Below are 23,189 nucleotides of genomic sequence, written 5' to 3' on the forward strand. Positions count from 1 at the left end.
GGCAGCCTGAGCCAGTTAAAAGATGCTGCTCACAGATTTTGAATTCAAAGGTCTTCCAAATAAATCTTAGTGCTTGGCTGCTTAGCCCGTGGCTGCCTGGATCCTCTGTACTGACAGAAGAAGCTAAACCCCAGGCAGCTATACCTCACAGCGTCATTGTAGGGATTAACTGAGGAAGGGGATGAAACATGTACTCCTTGGAGGAAAAGATGGGATATAAATGCAATAAATAAGCTCTTCTGCTGACCTGCTATGAAAGCTGGAGCAGCCAGCCAGATTGAGATGTCAATTACCCACCTGGCATCCAGAGATCTCCATGCGGTCACAACTGGACCTGTGCCAGTCGCAAAATGTGCCTGGCTAATTTCAAACACATATAATATATACATGTATGTATCTGTAAATACAGTGGTGCCTCGCTAGACGAAAAGAATTCGTTCCACGATTCTCTTCGTCTAGCGGTTTTTTTGTCTTGCGAAGCAAGCCCATTGACAGCTTAGCGGATTAGCGCTACAGCTGTCAAGCGGCTTCCAGCGATCAGCTGTTAAGCAGCTTATCAGCGGAACAGCTGATAAGCGGCTTAGCGGCTTAAGAAAAGGGTGAAAAAAGCGAAAAAAACCCACGGGGGGATGCAAGATTTTTTTTGTCTTGCGAAGCAACCCCATAGGGTAATTCGTTTTGCGAAGCGCCTCCAAAATGGAAAACCCTTTCGTCTAGTGGGTTTTTCGTCTTGCGAGGCGTTCGTCTTGCGGGGCACCACTGTATTAATTATTCAAATGACTTGTGGTTTTGGTCACAACTGCAGGGGCAGAACCCCATTTATGTTTGTGGTGTCCAATTAAGAATAGCTATTAAAAATGGGATATTAACAATTTGTCATGTGAATTGTGTATTAGTTTATGAATTTCAAAAAGAAAAGAAAAGCGTAAAGTGCTGCTGAACTGGAAAAAAATGCAACTAGCCATTCTGTTTTTGCACCCATAACCTAGGTACCAGGAGTCATGTGGAAAGTAGCTTTTCTATCCCAGATTCTAACATGGGATAAAAGGATCATAACCCAACTCCCTTTCCAGAAGAGATCTACTGTGACATAAGGTTAAAAAAAAGAGTAAAGGTAAAAGACCCCTGGGTTAAAGGTGACTATGGGGTTGAGGCTCATCTCGCTTCAGGCCGAGGGAGCTGGCGTTTGTCCAGACAGCTTTTCTGGGTCATGTGGCCTGCATGACTAAACTGCTTCAGGCACAACAGAACACCGTGACAGAAGCCAGAGGGCATGGGAACACCTTTTACCTTCCCCTCATAGCAGTACCTATTTACTTGCACCGGCATGCTTTCAAATTACTAGGTTGGCAGGAGCTAGGAGAGACATCAGAGGACGCCAGCCAACAACATCAGGAGAGGCAAGGCAAGCAAAGAAACAAGAGGCTGCAGAAAACATTAAACACAAGAACCTCCTGCAGAATCAGGCCAGTGGCCTATCTAGTCCAGCATTCTGTTCCCACAGTGGCCAACCAGAAGCCTGTGGGAAACCCGCAAGCAGGATCTGAGCACAAGAGCAACACTCTCCCCTTCTGTGACTTCCAGGAACTGGTATTCAGAAACATACTGCCTCAAACTTTCAGAGAGATCAGAGAGGAAGTAGGGCAGTGTGAAATGATGGGGCCCATACAATATTTGTCATTGACAGCAATGGGTAGTATTGAACAAAGTCTTACTCGGAGTAGACCCAAGTTAGGTCCATTAATTTCAAAAGGTCTACACACTGAGTAAACGTTGTTGAATATCACCCAATGTCCCTAAATTTCACTACTACTGTTGCTGTTTAGTCAATTAGTCGTTTCTGACTCTTCATCACCCCCTGGACCAGAGCACACCAGGCACTCCTGTCTTCCACTGCCTCCCAGAATTTCGTCAAATTCATGTTGGTCACTTCTATAACACTGTCTAACCATCTCATCCTCTGTCACCCTCTTCTTCTTGTGCCCTCAATCTTACCCAACACCAGAGTTTTTTCCAGAGAGTCTTCACTTCTCATGAGGTAGCCAAAGTATTTGAGCCTCAGCTTCACAATCTGTCCTTCCAGTGAGCACTCAGGGCTGATTGCCTTCAGAATGGATAGGTTTGATCTTTTTGCAGTCCATGGGGCTCTCAAGAGTCTCCTCCAGCACCACAATTCAAAAGCATCAATTCTTCGGCGATCAGCCTTCTTTATGGTCCAGCTCTCACTTCCATACATCACTACTGGGAAAACCATAGCTTTAACTATATGGATCTTTGTCGACAAGGTGATGGCTCTGCTTTTTGAGATGCTGTCTAGGTTTATCATCGCTTTTCTCCCAAGCAGCAGGCGTCTTTTAATTTCTTTTTTTTAAAAAAAAAAAATATTTTATTGAATTTTGACATAAATATATTTCACAAACGTACAAAAGACAAAAGAAAAAAGAAAAAACAGAGAAAAAGAGAAAAAGAGAAAAAAAGAAAAAAAGAAAAACACGAAAAACATACAACTTTAAAAGACATTGATCGACTTCCCCTTATCTCGATTTCGGAAAATATTACCTTATTTATCTATCTGCTGTGTCTATTCCTTAATAAAACTTTTTACGTAGTAAGCGTTATCTAATGCCTACTGTGATTTCTGTAAGTACATATATGTTTCTGATCAACATTTTGATTTTCCCTTTATCTCTATTTCCATATATATCCTAAATTTATCCCATTCATTATTAAATTTTGCACTTCTTTGATTTCTTATTTTCTGTGTCAATTTAGCCAACTCCAAATAATCGGATAATTTAAGTTGCCACTCCTTTAGTGTTGGGATTTTTGGTGTTTTCCAGTACTGTGCTATGAGGGTTCTGGCGGCCGCCATTGCATATTGAAAAAAGGTTCTATCTTCTTCTTTGATATCCTTACCAATTATCCCCAGCAGGAAGGCTTCGGGTTTTTTAACAAACGTATATTTGAGAATTTTTTTTAATTCATTATAGATGGATTCCCAAAATTTTTTGAGAATCTCGCACGTCCACCACGTATGGATAAAATCGCCCTCCTTGCTCTTACATTTCCAACACAATTTATCGCCTGTTCTATACATTTTATGTAGTTTTACCGGCGTTATGTACCATCTGTACATCATCTTATATATGTTTTCCTTTAGTGTCGTGCATGCTGAGAAATTCATATCTTTACACCACAATGCCTTCCATTTGTCAAACTCTATGTTGTACCCTAGGTCTACCGCCCACTTCACCATCACATCCTTTACTTCCTCGTCCTTGGTGTCCCACTCAAGCAACTGGTTGTACATTTTTGATAATAATTTTGTTTTACTTTCTATTATTTCAATCTGAAATCTAGATTTCTTGTCATTTATTCCGATCTTATTATCTTCTCTCCACATTGAATTAATTTGATGGTATTGAATCCAGCCAGTCAGCTTGCTTTTTATTTCTTCGTAAGGTCTAATCCTCCACTCGGATTCTGTTTTGGTTAGTAAATCTTCATATGTCCATCTTTCCCCCTCAATGTTTGATCTTTTAATTGTTAAAATGTCTATTGGTGATAACCACCAGGGCGTTTTCTGCTCCAACAATTTTTTGTTCCTTTCCCACACTTCCAGCAGTGGCCCTCTGAAAATGTGGTTAGAAAAACCTTTATGAACCCTTCCTTTGTCTCGCCATAAATAGGCATGCCAACCGAATCTTAAACCCCTCTAGATCTAACAAATTTTTGTTTTTGATGACAATCCAGTCTTTTACCCAACAGAGACATGCAGCTTCGTAATATAACCTCAAATTTGGGACCGCGAGACCACCCCTATCTCTTTGGTCTGTGAGCAGTTTAAATCTAATTCTTGGTCTCTTTCCCTGCCAAATGAATTTGGAAAGTAATCTCTGCCATTCTTTGAATATTGAGGTTCCTCTAATTATCGGTATATTCTGAAATAGGAAGAGTAATTTAGGTAGTAAGCTCATTTTAATCGCCGCCATTCTCCCCAACCAAGAGAGATGTATTCTGTTCCATGTATCCAAGTCCTTCATTATTTCTTTCCATGTTTTCTTATAGTTATTTTCAATCAGATTTATATTTTTCATAGTTAACCAGATTCCAAGGTATTTTACTTTTTTAGTTATTTTAATTCCAGTTTGACTTTCAAGATCGTCTTTGGTTTCTTCTTCCATATTTTTGGTCATTATTTTGGTTTTTGCTCTGTTCAATTTAAATCCGGATAATTTTCCAAATTCCTCTAGTAGCTTTAACACTTTGCCGACGCTCTCTTTTGGTTCTTCCAATGACAGCATAAGATCGTCTGCATATGTTTTCAGTTTATATTCTTTCGCTCCTATTCTTATGCCACGGATCTCTGGGGTTTTTCTTATCTTGTTTGTGATTATCTCTAAAACCATGATAAACAACAACGGTGACAGAGGGCACCCCTGTCGAGTGCCTTTTGCTATTTCAAACTGTTCTGTCAAGGTATTGTTAATAATTAATCTAGCTCTTTGTTGTGTGTAGATTGCTCTAACTCCTTCCAGGAATGTGCCATCTATCCCTGATCTTTCCAGGCACTTTATCAGAAAACCCCAGGAGACATTGTCAAAAGCCTTCTCGGCATCAACGAACATTAAAGCCGCGGGAATTTCATTATGACATTCTAAATATTCGATAATGTCTATCGTATGTCTAATGTTATCTTTTATTTGTCTATTGGGAAGGAAACCGGCCTGGTCAATATGAATGAGATTAGTTAAACACTTTTTAAGTCTATGTGCCATTATATCTGCAAATATCTTGTAGTCATTATTCAATAATGAAATCGGTCTGTAATTCTTAATGTTTAGTATGTCTGGGTCTGGTTTCGGGATCAGCGTGATATAGGCTTCTTTCCAGGATGCTGGCATTTTTCCTCCTCTTAGTATCTCGTTGATTACGTCACGTAGTACTGGTGTTATGTATTCCTCTAGGACCTTGTAATACTTGGCGGATAACCCATCTGGGCCTGGGGCTTTCCCCAGTTTCATCCTTTTGATTGCCTCCCGGATCTCCTCTATTTTTATGGGTTTATTTAAGGCGGTTCTTTCCTCTTCTGATATACTTTTGGGGCTATTTTCTTCTAGGTATTTTGCGATGCCCATTAAATCTTCTTCTCTTTTATATAGGTTCTCATAGAATTTAAGGAAGTTCTTTTTTATTTCATTAGGGTTTTCCAGGACTTGTTCTTCAACTTTTATTTTATTGATGGTACTAAGTTTTCTTCTTTTTCTCAGTTGCCACGCCAGAAACTTTCCAATTTTATTTGCCGATTCGAAGGACCTTTGTTTCATTAACTTTATTCCCCATTCCACCTCTTGGCTTATTAATATTGAATATTCTGTTTGGAGCATTTTATATTGTTGCTTATGGCCATCGTCGTTTGGATTTTTTATCATATTTTTTTCACATTCTTTCAATTGATGGATTAACTCTTCTTTCTTTTTTTCTTTGGCCTTTTTTCTTTGGGTATTTTGTTGTATCAGGAGGCCTCTTAACACAGCCTTGCTAGCATCCCATACTGTGTCTATACCTGTTCCTTTATTGATGTTTAAGTCAAAATAGTCTTTTATGGTAGTTTTAGCTTTTTCGATCACTTCTTCTTTTTCAAGTAGGTAGTCATTCATTCTCCATCTGTACAACCCTTGGGTCTTCCACTTTAATTGTAATGTTATTGGGCTATGATCCGATAAGGTTCTGGGTAGAATTTCACATTTCTCCGTTCTTATTATTAATTCTCTTGAGATCCATATCTGATCCAGCCTGCTCCAGCTCTGATGTGGTTCAGAGAAATGGGTAAATTGTTTCGTTGTAGGGTTTTTGTATCTCCATATATCTATTAGGTCCAGATTTTCTTCCAGATCATTAAACGATTTCGGTAGTTTCCCTTGATTTATGTTCTTTTTTCTTGTACTTCTATCTAGTTCTGGCATCGGAACCGCATTTAAATCTCCGAGTAAGACCAATTTATTGTTATCTAGCTCTAATAAAGATTGTTCCAGTTTTTTAAAGAACTCCATTCTATTTGAGTTTGGGGCATAGACTGTTACCACGTTTATTTTCTCTCCCTGATAGTTAATTTGAATTCCTAAAACTCTTCCATCCTCATCCTTGCAAATTTGTTTGGGTTCTAGTTTCTCCTTCGCATAGATTACTACCCCTCTTTTTTTCTTTGAGTTTGAATTGATGAATTCTATTCCCAACTTCTTGTTTATTAGAATATGCTTATGTTTTTTGGCAACATGAGTTTCTTGGCAACAAATGACATCAATATTTTTTTTCTTTATAATCTTTTCAAATTTATTTCTCTTGGGCTTATCATTAAAACCATTCACATTCCACGAAAGAAACTTAAGAGACATTTTGGGTTATTATTGCGTGCGCTTTATCCTTGTTTCTGGTTTAGAATCTGGTGTTATTCTTTCTGTTAGATTCTCTGTCTTCTCCTTCCTCTTCTTCCTCCGATTTGGTGTCTTCCGTCTCCTCCTCCGTCCCCCCCGCCCCCAACTCCACTCCCCCCTCCCGCATCCAAGTCACCTCCTCGCTGTCTTGCTTCCTCTCTACCCAGATCTTTTTCGTACCTTCTCAGGAATTTTTCTGCTTCATGTGTGTCTGTCAACTTGAATTTTTTGTTCTTGTAATAGAAGGAAACCCCTTCTGGGAATTCCCATTTATACTGAATTGTGCTTCTCTTCAGCACAGTTGTCAACTGTGTATATCCTTCCCTTTTACGTAGAATCCTGACTGGAATTTCTTTAAAAATGATGATTGGACGATCTCCAATTATCAGCTTTTTTTTAAAGCTCGTTCTTAGAATTGTGTCTTTCATTTCTATGGTGTTAAAAATTACTAGGCAGTCTCCCGGGGTTTTTTTTTATTTAATTTGTTGTGGTTTCCCTCTTATTCTAAATGCGTTCTCTATGGTATATGCTACTTGTTCCTCTTTCATCTGCAGCCATTTTGCTAGTTCCTTAACTATTCTTTCCCTTATGTTTTCGTTTGCCTCTTCGGCAATCCCTCTGAATTTTAAATTAAGATATTTTTGACGCAACTCTGCCATGGCCAAATTGTCCCATAGTTGATCTTGTGTTTTATTTAAGTTTTTTACTTCATCCTTTAGCTTTTCTGTTTCTTTCTTTTGATCCCTCAAATCTTTCTGTGTTCTTTTATTTGATTCTTCAAGTATTTTTGAATTGACTGTCAGATCTTGTATCTTTTTTGTGAGTTCGCCTACAGCACTTTCTATTTTACTATCTATTTGTTCCTGCAATTCTCCTAACTTACTTTCCATGTGCATTTCTCTTTGTTTGAATTCCTCTTTGATTTTTAGCCATAGAATGTCTAGGTCTTTAATCTCTTCTTGCCGGGATGCCTTTCTATCTCCTGGAGTCCCTCCAACTTTTTTACCATCTTTCCACGACATCTCGTAAGTTGTCTCTCTCTCCCCAAAGGGGCTCACAATCTTACTTATCCTTATTTTATTTTTTGTTTTTATTCTTTCCCCTTGTATGTATATATATTCTCCACCCCAGAGACACTCTAGGCTATGTAAATTATTCTCCTATCTTCCTGTCTTTTTATCCTCTTTCATTTTTCCCCGTTTTAGTTAACAGCTTTCGTTATCTTAATTCAGTTCACCTCTTTCCAATTATTCACTCAAAGTTGTTAAATCCCATTTACATTTCTAAAAACCTTTGGATTATTAAATACTCAAAGTGAATTAGTATATTAGTGTAGTTGTTATTAGAGACAGGACAAAGTTAAACAAGATAAGAGGGAATAGACAAAAATCAAATATAGAGTCTTTCTTTTTTAATCCAGGAGGGGTTGTATAGTCTTTCTATATTCCTGTAATTTTCAGCCACTTGTTGGCTTAATCCAGTTTTCAGGAGTTGTGCTGAGTCTTTGCACTCTGGTGACTCTGATGCCACGTTCCAGTAGGTCTCTTTCTGCAGTTTCTATAGAGATATAATTATGTCCCTGAAGCCGCTCTGCACCAGTTGTGACCAACAGCAGACTGTAGTTAATCACCTTATCATTCAGCGTAAAAGGTTATAACCAGCAAATAAAGAAGCATCCTGGGTCAGATGTTGTTCAGGTAGTTTAAAGTCCTTCCATAACTAAAGGTATATGAATGAGGATAAAAATGTATTAAATAAATTTTTAGTTAGGTTAGTTAAATTAAATTGTTACAACAAAGAGGGAAGAGAGGGAAGAAGGGCAAGAAGGGCAAATATTAAAGTATTAAAGAAAAAATGGGGGGGGAGGAGGTAAATGGGGGGAAAAGGGAGAGGGGGAATAAAAAAAAGGGGGGACCAGAGGGAGGAAAGACACTAAATTATGTACATAGTGAAGGTGAGAGTTTTATGAGCTGGGGAGTTGTACTTTAAATTTGTGAAGTTTTGTCCTAAGCGTAGTGGTCTTAAAGAGACCTCTCTCCTGTGCCTGCAGTTCTTCACAGGTTAAAAGGTCCTTTCGTTGCTAATTCTTTTTGTGTTTAAACCGTGTTTCCAGCCAGTGTCTCCAACCAGCTCTTTCAGGTCCTTCTCCCAAATACTTTTACAGGCAGTTCATATAACCAGTTTTTTTTCTCTATTTAAACCCACAAAGGTCCCGTCTTGAAGAGGCTCGATGTCAGACTGTTTTTTAAATCTTGGCAGCTCCTCTTAATAGAAGTCCGTGGCTGTGAGATGTTTCAAGTTTTTTTTTTTTATGTTCGTTACTCTAGAAGTCCAAAATATTTGCTTTGTAACTCAAAAAGTCCAAGATAATTGCTTTATAGCTTTATAGCTCACAAGTAAATTGCTTTATGGCTTTATAGCTCACACAGTCAAGCGGAGAAAAAGACTTCCTGCCACCTCCTTGCTACTTTATAGCCAGCGCCATTTTAAGCCTCTGATCGAGATAAACTCCCAAAGTTGAATCTTCTAACATCTGGCGTTCTCTTAGTGTATTTTCAAAGGTTTTGAAATAGAAAGCAGCTACTCACACTAAGGGTTCCGCACTTATGATTTTGGAGGTCCGTCGCCTTCTCCAGGGGGAGCCTGAGGCATCGTAATGCAGGATCGTTGTTTCCCCTTTGATGCTAGCGGTCTCGTCACTCCGGGCTCTTAAACAAAAAAACCTGAAAAGCGGCGATCCGCATCCACACGGCTGGGGCTCTTTCCCTCAAGGGATTCCCCCCTTGAGCTTTCTGGGAGGGCGCAGTGCCTTTACGACCCCCCCCTGATCACTGCATTATTCGGAAAACTCCTCCGGAGTTTTGCCGCGCTCCCTTTCTGCTCGCGACGGAAACCGGAAGCCCAGGCGTCTTTTAATTTTGTGACTGCCGTGATCATGGAGCCCAAGAAGGTAAAATCTGTCATTGCTTCCAATTCTTCCCCTTCTGTTTGCCAGGAGGTAATGGGACCAGTGGCCATGATTTTAGTTTTTTTTTTATGTTGACCTTCAGACCATATTTTGTACTCTTCTCCTTCACCCTCATTAAGAGGTTCTTTAGTTCCTCCTCACTTTCTGCCATCAAGGTTGTGTCATCTGCATATCTGAGGTTATTGATATTTCTTCCGGCAATCTTAATTCCGGCTTGGGATTCATCCAGTCCAGCCTTTCGCGTGATGTATTCTGCATATAAGTTGAATAAGCAGGGGAATAATATACAGCCTTGTACTCCTTGTACAATAATATACAGCCTTGTACAGCGGGACGCAGGTGGCGCTGTGGGTTAAAGCCTCAGCGCCTAGGACTTGCCGATCGAAAGGTCGGCGGTTCGAATCCCTGCGGCGGGGTGCGCTCCCGCTGCTCGGTCCTAGCGCCTGCCAACCTAGCAGTTCGAAAGCACCTCTGGGTGCAAGTAGATAAATAGGGACCGCTTACCAGCGGGAAGGTAAACGGCGTTTCCGTGTGCGGCTCTGGCTCGCCAGAGCAGCGATGTCACGCTGGCCACGTGACCCGGAAGTGTCTCCGGACAGCGCTGGCCCCTGGCCTCTTAAGTGAGATGGGCGCACAACCCCAGAGTCTGTCAAGACTGGCCCGTACGGGCAGGGGTACCTTTACCTTTACCTTACTCCTTTCCTAATTTTGAACCAATCAGTTGTTCCATACCCAGTTCTAACTGTTGCTTCTTGTCTCATATAGAGAATTCTCAGGAGACAGATAAGGTGGTCTGGCACTCCCATTTCTTTAAGAACTTGCCTTAGTTTGCACAATTTATTTATTTTTTGCTTTGTAAGATAAAAACTGACTAGATATTCAATTGTTGCACCCATAACCCAGGTCTACATATATGAGTTACTGTATGTAGCACTGGAAAGAAGGGCGGGAAAGTGCATGAGCCCAGGGAAAGGCTAGGTTTAATCTCCATGGTTTCATTGAAACACAACTTCTCTCTTTTATAGAGAATATTACTGGCGGGGTGGGGGGTGGGGCGAGCACAAACCATTCTTCCCTTGTACTTTTCCACCCAAAACAATGTATTTCTTCATTTCTGTGATATATGTATTGCCCATTCACCAAAGTCCTCTGAGCAGTTGACAAAACAGCTTTAAAAAGCTATTTTTTTACCCAATATGGGTTACATCTGGCCACAGAGATTCACCAGGAAAAAAACAGCTTTAAAAAAAAAGCAAATTTCAGGAGAGGGGAGAGAAGAGAACAGGGCTTCACAGCGCACCCTCCCACTCATGCTGCATTTTATTAATATCCCGCCTACTAACCAACAGTTCTCAAGGCAGCTTACAATACATAAAAATACAGTACAAACATAGTAAATTAAAGTAAGAAGAATGAGCTTTAGCAGTACTCCTTAGTAAAAATAGAATTTTAATCAGCATCAAATTTCCTACAGCTCAGCCGAAAAATGGGAGGGGACTTCCAGAGATGAGGGGTGACCACAGAGAAGGCTCTGTCTATGGGACTCACCCAATTCACTAAAAGAAATGGGTGAAATAATAAACAACCCCAGTGAAGATATCAACAACTAGAGCAATCTCACATGCCTGCAGCTGCTGCCCAGGGGACCTGCTGGAGATGGGAGTCTCTACTGGACCTCCAGACCAGGACCTGCCTGCTGCAGCTGTGCAAGCAGGGCAGGGACCAGGACCTGGGCAGGCAGGCAGGCAGCATGGGAGACACCTGCTGCCCAAGGTGGGCATCTACCAGTTGCGGGGGCAGCTCTAGAAAGCCAAAGGGGAGACAACAAAGGGGCTTGTCCCTCTGGGGGTGGAACGAGGGTGTGGGCCTTATGGTTTTAATGAGGATGGGGTTTAAACTTAGGTGGGTGTTGCTTATTGGGGGGTGGAATTGTTCTTAAGTGTTCATTTGTATTTGTATTTTTTTGGTTTTATAAGCCTGATTAATATTCAACAGCCTTTTAAATGTGTTTTGGGGAAAGGGGTTGTTGTTGTATTAACTATTTACTTGTGTTTTACCTTGTATTTTTATCTGATGAATCACCCCGAGATCTTGTGATGAAGGGTGGTATATAAATCTAACAAATAATTCGTAACAAATACAGCAGTTGGTCCTTCATATCCTAAACTGTTTAGGGTTTTAAACGCTAAAACATAAAACCACCCACCCACCCGGCTGCTTTAGAGGCAGACTCACTTGCGCTCTAGACACCTGTCCCTCTTGGCTGATAAAAACCAGCAGGGAGGGAACAGCTGGCTGGGCCAGGAAGGTGGTCAACGTCTCTTTACGAGAGGGGGTGGTGCCTGCCTGCTTGAAGGAGGCAGCAGTAAAACAACTCCTTAAGAAACCTTCCCCGGATTCAGAGAACCTAACTAACTACCAGCCAGTTGCTAATCTCCCTGTTCTGGGCAAGGTTCTGGAGCGAGTGGTTGTGGATCAGATCCAGGTGCTTTTGGAATAAACTGATTTTCTGGATCCATTTCAATCCGGGTTTAGGTCCAATACTGTCACAAAACTGCTTTGGTTGCCCTGTATGATGACCTCTGTCAAGAGAGAGACAAGGGAAACATGTCCCTGTTAATTCTTCTCCACCTCTCAGCGGCTTTTGAAACCATCAACCATGGTATCCTTCTGGAACAACTCTCCAAACTAGGGGTGGGTGGCACCGCTTTGCGTGATTTCAGTCCTATGTGGATGATCGTTCCCGGAGGGTGTTACTTGGGGAGTGCTTTTCAGCCCTGTGGAACCTTCAATGTGGGGCTCCACAGGGCTCAATCCTATCCCCCATGTTGTTTAACACCTACATGAAAACGCTGGATGGGGATATCTGGAGGTTCGGAATACGTTGTCAGCAATGTGCTAATGTTATTCAGCTCTATTTTTCCTTTACATCTGCAGCTGAGGCAGTGGAAGTGCTGGACCAGTGTCCTGCCTCAGTGATGGACTGGATGAGAGCCAACAGACTGAAGCTCAATCCAGATATGACTGAGGCACTGTTGGTGGGTGGTTCCCTAGACCAGATGGGTGGGAAGTCGCCTGCTCTTGATGTGGTTACGTTTCCTCTGAAGGAGAAGGTTCGTAGCTTGGGGGTACTCCTGGATCCTTTACTGTCGCTCGAAGCTCAGGTGGCCTCAGTGGTCCAGAGTGCCTTCCATCAGCTATGCCCCTATCTGGACAGGGATAGCCTAACTAGTGTTGTCTATGCTCTGGTATCCTCAACGTTAAGATTATTGCAATGCCTTATACACTGGGCTGCCTCTGAAGACGGTTCGGAAACTTCAGCTGGTGCAGAATTCAGCAGCCAGGTTGCTCACTGGAGCAAGACGGTTTGAGCGCATTACACTGATCCTGGTCCAACTGCACTGGCTACCGATTAGTTTCCGGGCCCAGTTCAAAGTGCTGGTTTTGACCTATAAAGCCTTAAATGGCTCAGCACTGCAATACCTCAAGGGCCGTCTCTTTCCACATGAACCTACACAAACCCTGAGATAATCTTGAGGCCTCCTTCGTGTGCCCCCTCCTCGAGAGATCCAGAGGGTGGCAATGCGAGAACAGGGTCTTCTCTGCACTGGCTCCCTGTCTGTGCAATGCTCTCCCTAGGAAAGTTCACCTGGCACCTTCATTATACACCTTTAGGCGCCAGGGAAAAATGTTCCTTTTTAACCAGGCCTTTAGTTGATCTGATTTACATCAGACCTATGCCCTTTAAAAAAAGGGGGGGGGTCGGATTGTTGTTTTAATTTTTATTAAGTATTTTGTGGTTTTATATCTTGATTTTATTTTGTGAACAGCCCTGAGACCCCTGGGTATAGGGTGGTATATAAATTCTAATTAATAATAATAACAACAATAATAATAATAATTCTGTACAGTTCTGCCACTATCACATCTGGTTTGTCCCACAGTGTTAAAATCCAGCCAAGAACTAGGAAATGTTGCACGATATTTTAAGAGATTGCCAGGAAAGGACAATAAGAGGTAAAAACAACACAGTTAATTGTTTAGAATGTTCCCATACCGGTTAAAAGTCTGTTGCCACGTATGTCACAGAGGTCTACTGCAGTATCCCAATGCAATTTCTCAGTACCCAAGAGTTCATTTTTTATTATATTTATTAATTAAATTTCTATACCGCCCTTCATCCCAAGATCACAGAGCAGTTTATGTTATAAAAACAGAAAAATAAAACAAACAAACAATAACAATACCCCCCAACAGTTTAAAAAGCCAGATTGTTTACTTATCCAAAAGCCTTTAGAAAGAGGAATGTTTTTGCCTGGCACCTAAATATATGGAGAGAGCAGGGAGCCCCCACGGAAAAGGCCTGTTCTCCTGTTGCCCCCCTCTGGACCTCTTGGGGAGGAAGCACATGAATGTTGATCACGGGGTCTGGGGTGGTTCATATGGGCAGAGGTGGTCCCTGAGGTACTGTGGTCCTGAGCCATTTAAGGTTTTATAGGTCAAGATAATTGGCAGCTAGTGTAGCTGGGCCAGGATTGGCATTATATGCTCAGAGCATGTTGCCCCGGGAAGCATCCTGGCCACTGAATTCTGCTGAACCGTCTTCAGGTCACCAAGAGCCTCCCAGAGCCCAGGAAACAAAGTGAAGAGCTTAAAAATTCTCTGCCTTGTTTGGCAGAACAAGACTCATTTGGTGCACCAGCTCTGGAAGTAAAGATTACTTGTGCAGGATCAGTTCCTGGGTTCTTTTTTTTACTATAGGCGATTTCAGCTTTATGCACCATCCCTTGACTGTAACCCCCATGTAAGATATGAGTCAACTGTACATCCTTCCACAATGGTTAACTGATGTCAGTTTTTTTTTAGCTTTTTGTGGTTTTAAATTGAAGTTTTGTTTTATTGCTGTAAGCCACTTTAGATATATGCTATGACACAGCAGTGTGTGCGTGTAATATATACAGTAGGAGAATGAAGTGTGAGTGTGTGTGTGTGAGAGAGAGAGAGAGAGTAGGGGTGGTAATGGCTACAACTCACTGGATCTTAAAGCCCAATGGGGCTCCCAGTTTTGACTGGAAAATGCCCACTGCCCAGTATACCAACAACAATCCATGGCTTCATTAGCTAGCAATTGCGCTGCTCTGGTTCACCAGAAGCAGCTTAGTCATGCTGGCCACATGACCCAGAAGCTGTATGCCGGCTCCCTCGGCCAATAAAGCGAGATGAGCGCCACAACCCCAGAGTCGTCCACGACTGAACCTAACAGTCGGGGAGAAGCAAACCATGTTCCTTGATATGGAAGTAATATGAAATGAAGGTTTCCTGGTTTGCTTGTTTCTCCCACTCATACCAAGGGAGGAGCAAAGTAGAAGCGCCTGGGTAGTAAATCATGATTAGCTAGAATGTCTCTGTATTTATATCACAAAAAAGACTATCTGCATAGCACGCCACCAGCATGCCATATAAAACTACACTAACAGACAAGATACTTTGACTGTCCCAAACAGGTTGGCTAGCACTGTACAGACTGAAACCTACTGAAAATATCAGGAACTATAGCTTAGCTGCAATTGAGTTCAACAGGAGTTACCGCTAAGTAACACAGGCAGGGTATGTATTCTGTACCAAAAATCCTAAGAAGCCCAACTTCTTAAACCTGTAGTTACTTTTTACCACACAATTTATTATGCTTCCAGAATAATTCTGGTTATTGGGTGGTTGTTATTATTTTGATGTATTTTATGGTTGGTTTGTTATTAAAGATTTTCTTGATTTACAAAAGTGTGTGCAATGTCTCTCTCTCATATTCTCCCCCCCCCCCCCCGGTAACATTTTTATAAATCAGTTTCATTTGTTGAGACGTTAGGAAGAAAAGTGGGAAGGAGATGAAGGGGGGGAGATGGGGGTGGGGGTGGGTGGCGATGTTTCTATTTTACTTACTATATGTAGGGTTTGGTGTGACCATTGCTTGTTGTTCTTTGCTGTTCACTTGTGTTCCTTTGGTGGTGGGAGAGGTTGGGGTTGGCCTAAGGTGTGGCTGTTCATTTGTGGTTGGCTGTGGTGGTCTTTGTTTTCATGTGTGGGTTTTGGATCAGGTTAGGCATATTGATTTGTATGCTGTTGGTGGATTTTTGTCATTGTCTTGTTGGGCTGTGTATGTGATAAAGGGGAGCCATGAAGGTGTCTTCTTCTATTTGTCCCCATGTCAGTTTCAGTTTGTTGGTTAATTTTTCTAGTAGGGCTGTTTCCCATACTATTTGGTACCACTGGTCCATGCTTACTCCTGACAGGTCTCTCCAATGTCTGGCTATGACGCTTCTGGCTGCTGAAAGTAGGTGGGTTATGAGTTCTTTGTGGTGTAAGTGGGCATTATTTTCTTGGAAGATGTTTAGTAAGGCCAATTCTGGGGCGATTTTTAATACTTGCTTGGTTATTTTACTTACCATATTTTTCGCTCCATAGGACACACTTTTCCCCTGCTAAAAAGTAAGGGGAAATGTGTGTGCGTCTTATGGAGTGAATGCAGGGGGGGAAGCAGGCTCCGTGCGGCTATTGCGGGCTTTTCCCAAGGAGGGAGAAAGGACTGACGCGGCCAGTCAGTCCCTTCTCCCTCCTCGTAGAAAAGCCCGCAGGAGCAGCACGCTCCTTGAAGAGTGTGCGGCTCCTGTGGGCTTTTGCGGGAGGTGGGGGTATTGCCATAGCCGCGTGCAACCCCTTCGGCCGGGAGAGGCTGCGCGCAGCTATAGTTTCTTTAGCCGCACGTAGCCTCTCCCGGCTGGAGAGGCTGTGTGCGGCTAAAGAGGAAGCCAAGACAGCGAGCGGAATCCATCCGGGAGAGGCTGCGCGCAGCTATGGGAGAAGCCAAGATAGTGAGCGGGATGCATCCCGCTTGCTGTCTTGGCTTCTTTGCTCTTTGGGGCTGGGGGGGGGGTTATGATTTTTTTTCTTGATTCCCCCCTCTAAAAACTAGGTGTGCCTTATAGTCCAGTGCGCCTTATGGAGCGAAAAATACGGTATTTCTCCTATGGTTGTTGTCCAAAATAGTTGGATTTTGGGGCACTCCCACATGTGGAGATATGTGCCTGTGGAGGTGAACCTTCTCCAGCATTTTGGTGAGGTTCCTGGGCGTATTAGCGCTAGTATTCTTGGTGTTAGGTACCACCTGTAGGTGAGTTTCAGAGTAAGTTCTTTTCTTTTCATTGATATGGATTTAAAGAGGGGTTTAGACCACATTTTGGTCCATTGAGTGGGGTTAATCTCATAGCCTATGTCATCCTCCCATTTTTTTCTGATTGTGTCTAGGGAGTTCGTGGGATTTTGGAGTAGTATTTTGTATTTTATGGTTTTATATTTTTATATTTTTATTTTACCTCCGAGTATAGGGCAGTATATAAATTCAATAAATAATAATAATTTGCTAAAGCATGTGAATTTTTGTGGCAATGACTAGTGGCGAAGGCTGAGAAATGGAAACTGGAATACACAGGAAAATGAGTAGAGAAAACACAGCACGTCCTTGTGCTAATCATCACCAGACAATATGCAGACTTTTATATGATTTCCCCACAACCATGGATGATGAGCTGGATAGCTCAGTTGTTTGGAGCATGATGCTAATGATGCCAAGGTTGCAGGGGGTTGGACTAGATGATCCTCAGGGTCCCTTCCAACTCTATGATAGCTAGAAACCTGCTTTTGTAAAAAAAAAAATGAAACCACAAGATTCTCTGACCACTGAGTTCCATAACAAATATCTGGTTACCTGCTTGTGTTGTTTCCCATAGATTCATAGACATTGCTTTATTTTTCCTTCCATTGCTTAAAACTAATTTAACAGTAACTGGCATGCTTGCTTTGCCAAATCAATTAAAAGTTTGTATTAATTATTATTTAACCCATCAATTACCACCCTCACCCCTTTAGGTCTCTAGGATCCTCTAGTGATAGCTGCTTTTGAAGATCACCTATGAAAAGTGAGATTATTAGTCCACCTATCCATGGTCTGCCTATTCTAACTAGCCTATTCTAACTAGCCTATTCTAACTGCCTATTCTCTAAGGTCGGAGTGAAAGGTACTCCTTGGTGTGATGTGAAAAACCTGCCTAAGACCCTGGAAAGCTGGCATCAATCAGAGGAGCTAGAGGGACAAATACTCTGGCCTTGTATGAGGTCAGCTGCTGTAAGACAGCTTCCAATGCTACCAAAATGGACCTGGGCTGCTGATCTCTGCAGGCACATTTACTGCTTGATTGTTGTGAGGACAGTGAGAGAAACTCTCATGTTTATTTCTAAAATGGTGGAACACTGCAGTGACTTTGCCAGCTTATTTACGCACAGGGAGCCATCTTTGTGAAATAGCTTACCTATGAAAAATAGAAACATAACCATGACAGGAAAACATTTTCTTCAGTAAGGGCTCCAATTTTCCATGCAGGGACCATGTTTTTGCAAACATGTGAAAATGAGGTGGCAAAAATCACTGCATGAGATGTCAGAAACAAATACATCAGTGAGTCCTATGCTGGTTTTCTAACAAAAGATTAACAGCTGATTTATTTTTTTTGAACCTGCCTTTTAAAAACCAATATGGCAATACCAAATGTTACTTTGTATTTGTTCAGCCACAAATTAATCCCTAAACCTGCTGCCTTTTGTTAGCCCAACTTGACTGCATAAAACCAAAAGCCTGATTCTATGCATATTTACTGATGCATAGCTCATAGCTATGTGTGGCACAATATTGCAACCTAAGACAGCAATTCTAAGTGTTCTTATTAGGAAGTAAATTTCAATGAGCTCAGAGGGAACTGCAACGTTTAGGCTTCGGCTAAAAGAATAACATCATGAGCACCAAAAAAACCAGCCAATAGCTTAAGCGGAAGAGGGACCCTGTTTTTTTAGTAGGTTTTTAGCCTTTATTTTGCCCAACAACAATTTACACACACCCAATAAATACCAGTTGCAATCTTGGCTAACTTCAGTGGAATTTAAGCATCCTCAGGGACGTCTTAACCATTATCTCTAGTGGCGGGCGCGGGCTCTGCATGAGTTCGGAGCCAAGCAAGGCACTGAGGCGGCTGCCCAGCTCCTCCCTGCGCGCCTGGGATTGGCATAGGGCTGTCAAGGGGCCCGCCCAGCGGCTTCCGTTGTTGTTGGCACTGTGCTGAGAGAGGCTTTCTCTGCCTTCCTCCGGCTTTCAGAGAGGCTCGGAGTCCCCTGCCCCGAAAGGAGGAGGAGGAGACGGACAGGTGGGGGGAAGCCAAGGACTACGTCCCTCCCAGCCCCACATCCTCTTTTGCTGCCTCCTGGGCAGCTCCTCTTGCCTGGGCAGGATCACCGCTGATCGCACCCCCTGCCATGCCATGTACGCTGCCCTATGGGCGTCGTGTGCGTGCCCCGCTCTACGGGCGCTGCCACGAAATTAAAAGGGGTAGAGGGGCCATTTCTATGATATGGGCTGGATGAAGCATTGGTAGTTTGTGCGTCACCAGCCATCTGTCTCCACCCTTCACCCCTTGCCTACCACTTTTATATTCGGTATTTCTGATCTTGCAACGCAGTCTTGCACTTTCATATTGCAAAGGTCACCTTCCTGGGGCAGGCAATAATTAAAAGCAATATAAAGGTATAATTTCTGCAGCAATGATAATTGTATGTAAATGCACCTGAGAGTAAGCCCCATTGTATACAAAGTCATATTTACTTCTGAGTAGTGCTGCAGGAAGGCATAGGATATGGAAGGGGATGTCTGTCTCTCTTCTCTCACTGTTAACCTCTCCCCCCCACACCTCCAGTTTTATCTACTGATGCTCGTTGAAAGAAATCTGGTGCAAAACATGCCAGTGTAAAGGGACAAAAAGAGGCATGTGGATGGTGGGATTATTATTATTAATTTAATTTATATACTGCCCTATACCCCAAGGTCTTGGGGTGCTTCACTGAATAAAATCAAAATATAAAACCACAAAATACATAATCAAAATAAAACAACCGTAATAGCCCTCCACTCCCAAAAACCACATTTTAAAAGGGCATAGGATCCTCACAACATTTAAAGTAAGACAATTAACAAAGCCACTAATTGGAAAGACCATGATCTCAGAAATGTCTGCAGGAATATTTATTGGCAACCAAATTGGCTGGATGCCTTTCTGATACAGTTAAGCTACTGGTTCTTTGTTTATGTTTCCTGTTTTCTTTTCCCAAGCAGAGATAACATATAAGCAATGTATCAGCTCCCTAAAAATAGGTCAAGAACTCTGGGGAACCTTTCCTTAAAAAGGTCAACAACTTTGCCCCCCCCCCCTTAAAAGAGGTCTACAACTCTGGGAAAGGCGGGGGGGGCACCGGAGGGATCTTTGCATCATGGTGCTGGATATGCTTAAGACAGCCCTGAGCATCCTTCCTGTTTGGGATCATGTTCTAGATCAAAAGCAACTTTAGCATTCTCTTAATTACTCCTGAAGATTTTAAGCAGCTGCCAACGGTACAGAAATGATTTGAACTTAATTATAATTGACTAGGAAGGTAACCAAATAAGTGAAGCATGGTGCCTTCCTCAGGTAACGTTCAAAGCTTTCCAGGTACAAACCTTTAGTCCATGCACAAAGTTTGAACTAATGATCATTCCTAATTTGCTTTAGTTTGAAATCTAATCTATTTTTCCCCAGAGTAATCACTACAATTACTTATTACACTAAGTATTTCAATTTTGGTTGATCCAAATACTATTTGGATCATACTGATATAATTGTTTTGTGCTATGCAACTTCTCAACATTTACTGATCCCAGAGTAAAGGCCCAGGGCTGCTTCTATTGAGAGGGGGAAAAGATGGTTTTAGTGGAGCTGTAACATAGACAAGGTATCACTCTGAAATGGCACAAAATAACAGAACAAATGTCTTCCATAATAACTTCCAGAACAAACGTCTGGGAATGTAAAAAAAAGCGAATGTTGAAATAAAGAATATTAAGCATTTTTACACTAACTCCTTAGTCTGCATCCTAGCAACTATGAGCCTGAAACTGAAAGAATTGTGGAGTTGAAAAAGCAGCAGGATTGAAGAACAAGTTATATTTTAAAAAGAATACAAAATAGTAACAATTTACGAATTCTGTAGAGTTTTTGGAGAATGTGGTTTTGTCCCCTGATCCATGGGATTAGCTGAAGACAGACCCTGTTCCATGAGTAAATGGAGAAAATGGTTCCATTCTCTTCTCTGATAGGTTTTGTGGATGGCAGTGGAGCAAACAAAGTACCATTCATTGGTCCAATATAATTTTTTTTTTGATGCAAGGTGAGACTTCTTACACATCAGACACACAAAGTCATTGTTGTCCACTTCTAACATCTATTCTAGGACCTTGCCTACAAGGTACCTGTGTTATCTTCTTTTTTTAAAAAAAACAACCCCCAACAACGATGCACACAAGATGCCACAGGTCTCTGAGAACTTTTGCTGTTAACAGACTGACATGGCTACTTTTTAAAAAATACACCAACACAATTTTACGAAGGTCTATGGGTTTCAGATGTTCATGCATTGTGAAGGAATGACAAAAGGAAGTGCTTGTTCCCTGGAACCAGTTGCATTTTTAATAAAGAGGAAATATGCATTCTTTGATCAGACTAAAATATCCTTTTAGTACAGCCTTCTGAAGCCAGAGAAAAACTTCTAAATAACCTACTGCAGGGACTTGATTCCCCATGGGTTGAGTGAATTCCCTGCAGAATCTGCAGCTACAATTCTACTAACTGATGCCAGCAGTATATGAACCTGATCAGTCCCTTGGATGGAAGGCCACCAGGAACTCCCATGTGCCAGTAAAATTTGAGCATAACAAAACAAAATGTTAGGAGAGCCAACACAGTGTAGGGGTTGTCACAATAAGACCGAGGAGACCCGTTAAGCCATGAAGCTCACTGGGTGACCATGGGTCACGCATTCTCTTTTAGCTTGATCTACATCACAGGACAGCTATGAGGAATTTGCTTTGAGCGCATTGGAGGAAAAGCAGGATATAATTATAAGAAGTAAACAAAAGCAAGAACTTAGGCAGCCCCCAACTGGGACAGACCAGGCAGTGGGCAGGGTATGAACAATAAAATTATTATTATTAATATCCTACTTCCCTCAGTGACCAACCAGACACTAAAAAAATAAACCTCAAGGAAGAGACCACAGCTCAGTGATAAAGCACCTGCTTTGCATGCAGAAAGTCTGATGTTCAAGGCAGGGCTAGGGGAGGCCCCTCTCTGAAATCCTGGAGATGTGCTGCTGGTCATTGTAAAGAATATTTTGATACACAGACCGATGTCCTGATTCTAGATGAGGCAACTTCCTACGTTTCTATTATGTTCCTCTGAAGCAAGGGGTGGAAACAGAAGTGTCTCCACACACCCCCCGCCCTGCCAACAACGGGTAATCAGAGATGCACTCCGATAGTACATGAAGGTTCACTTCTCTCGGATGTCTAATAACAGTTTGGAGATCTAACGCCTATGAGTTTCACACCCTTTGAAGCCCCAACTGCTGCCCGACCACGTGCTTCGAAAAAAAGAACTGATAAGGAGCAGGGACATCCCACGACCCGCGGCCCTGGGGGGGAGGGGCTCCCGCGGAGGGTCCGGAGGGCCGCTTGGAAGCCCCGCAGGGTCCACGGGCTGCATGAGGAAACGGCACGGAGCGAAGGGGCTTCGGGGGCCGAGCGCAGAAACAACTCACCAACTCATGGTCCCCCTTCTGGTCCGGCGCCTCTCCCGGAAATGCCTGCTCTCCCCACGGTCCTGCTTCCGGATGTGAGGTCGGGGCCAGGCGGGATGACGTCTCGCGCGAGGCGGGCTGGGGGTGGAGCCAGCGCGGGGGCGGGGCGTCCCGAGGGGGCCGGGCAGGCAGGGCGTGGGCCGAAGCCGCGCCCGCCCCTTCCCCGGAGGCTCCTCTCCGGCAGCCCGGCCCGCCTGTCGCCCTCCGGGAGGGGCTCCTTTCACGTGCACGCGCATCCTCTGAGGAATCGACAGAGCAGAGACGGGGGGGGGGAGGGAGGGTCTATAAATAATTTTTATTTTGTAAAAACTTGTATTATACAATATTGTGTAGATATATGTAATATTAAATAAAGTCATAAGTAGAAAAAAGGCACAGGACTAAATTTGTAAAAGGAGAATTGCATTGCACAGAGAGCTTTGAACTTCACCTCAGATTCAAATATGCAGTCATGGGGAAAAGAAAGTACAGTGATAACTCCGGTTACGTACTTAATTCGCTCCGGAGGTCCGTTCTTAACCGGAAACTTCTTAACCTGAAGCACCACTTTAGCTAATGGGGCCTCCTGCTGCCGCCAGAGCACAATTTCTGTTCTCATCCTGAAGCAAAGTTCTTAACCTGAAGCACTATTTCTGGGTTAGCAGAGTCTGTAACCCGAAACGTATGTAACCCGAGGTACCACTGTACACCCTCTTTGAATTCTGTGGTTTTACATCGGGTGTCAGCAAACTTTTTCAGCCGGGGGCCAGTCCACTGTTCCTCAATGTGTGTAGTGCCAGTGTGGTGTAGTGGTTAAGAGCGGTAGTCTCGTAATCTGGGGAACCGGGTTCGCGTCTCCGCTCCTCCACATGCAGCTGCTGGGTGACCTTGGGGCCAGTCCCACTTCTCTGAAGTCTCTCAGCCCCGCTCACCCCACAGAGTATTTGTTGTGGGGGAGGAAGGGAAAGGAGAATGTGGGCCGCTTTGAGACTTCTTTGGGTAGTGATAAAGCGGGATATCAAATCCAAATCCAAACTCTTCCTCAG

The 23,189-nt window shown here is 42.8% G+C and overlaps 1 protein-coding gene across 2 annotated transcripts in view; it reads right to left on the minus strand.

Annotated features, from left to right (window-relative positions):
• The window catches only part of BIN3 (bridging integrator 3), a 126,257-nt gene extending 104,025 nt beyond the window's left edge, over positions 1 to 22,232 (minus strand). The window contains exon 1 of one of the 2 annotated variants that reach the window (XM_081891164.1): positions 22,126 to 22,232. In XM_081891164.1, coding sequence (XP_081747290.1) covers positions 22,126 to 22,133 — 8 coding nt within the window. In that variant the 5' untranslated portion in view covers positions 22,134 to 22,232. The remainder of the gene's footprint in view (positions 1 to 22,125) is intronic. The other variant, XM_081891166.1, reaches the window with a different exon arrangement.
• Positions 22,233 to 23,189: the final 957 nt, after the last annotated feature.

This window comes from Podarcis melisellensis, assembly GCF_964234715.1.
Source record: "Podarcis melisellensis genome assembly, chromosome: 15".
Taxonomy (NCBI): Eukaryota; Metazoa; Chordata; class Lepidosauria; order Squamata; family Lacertidae; genus Podarcis; species Podarcis melisellensis.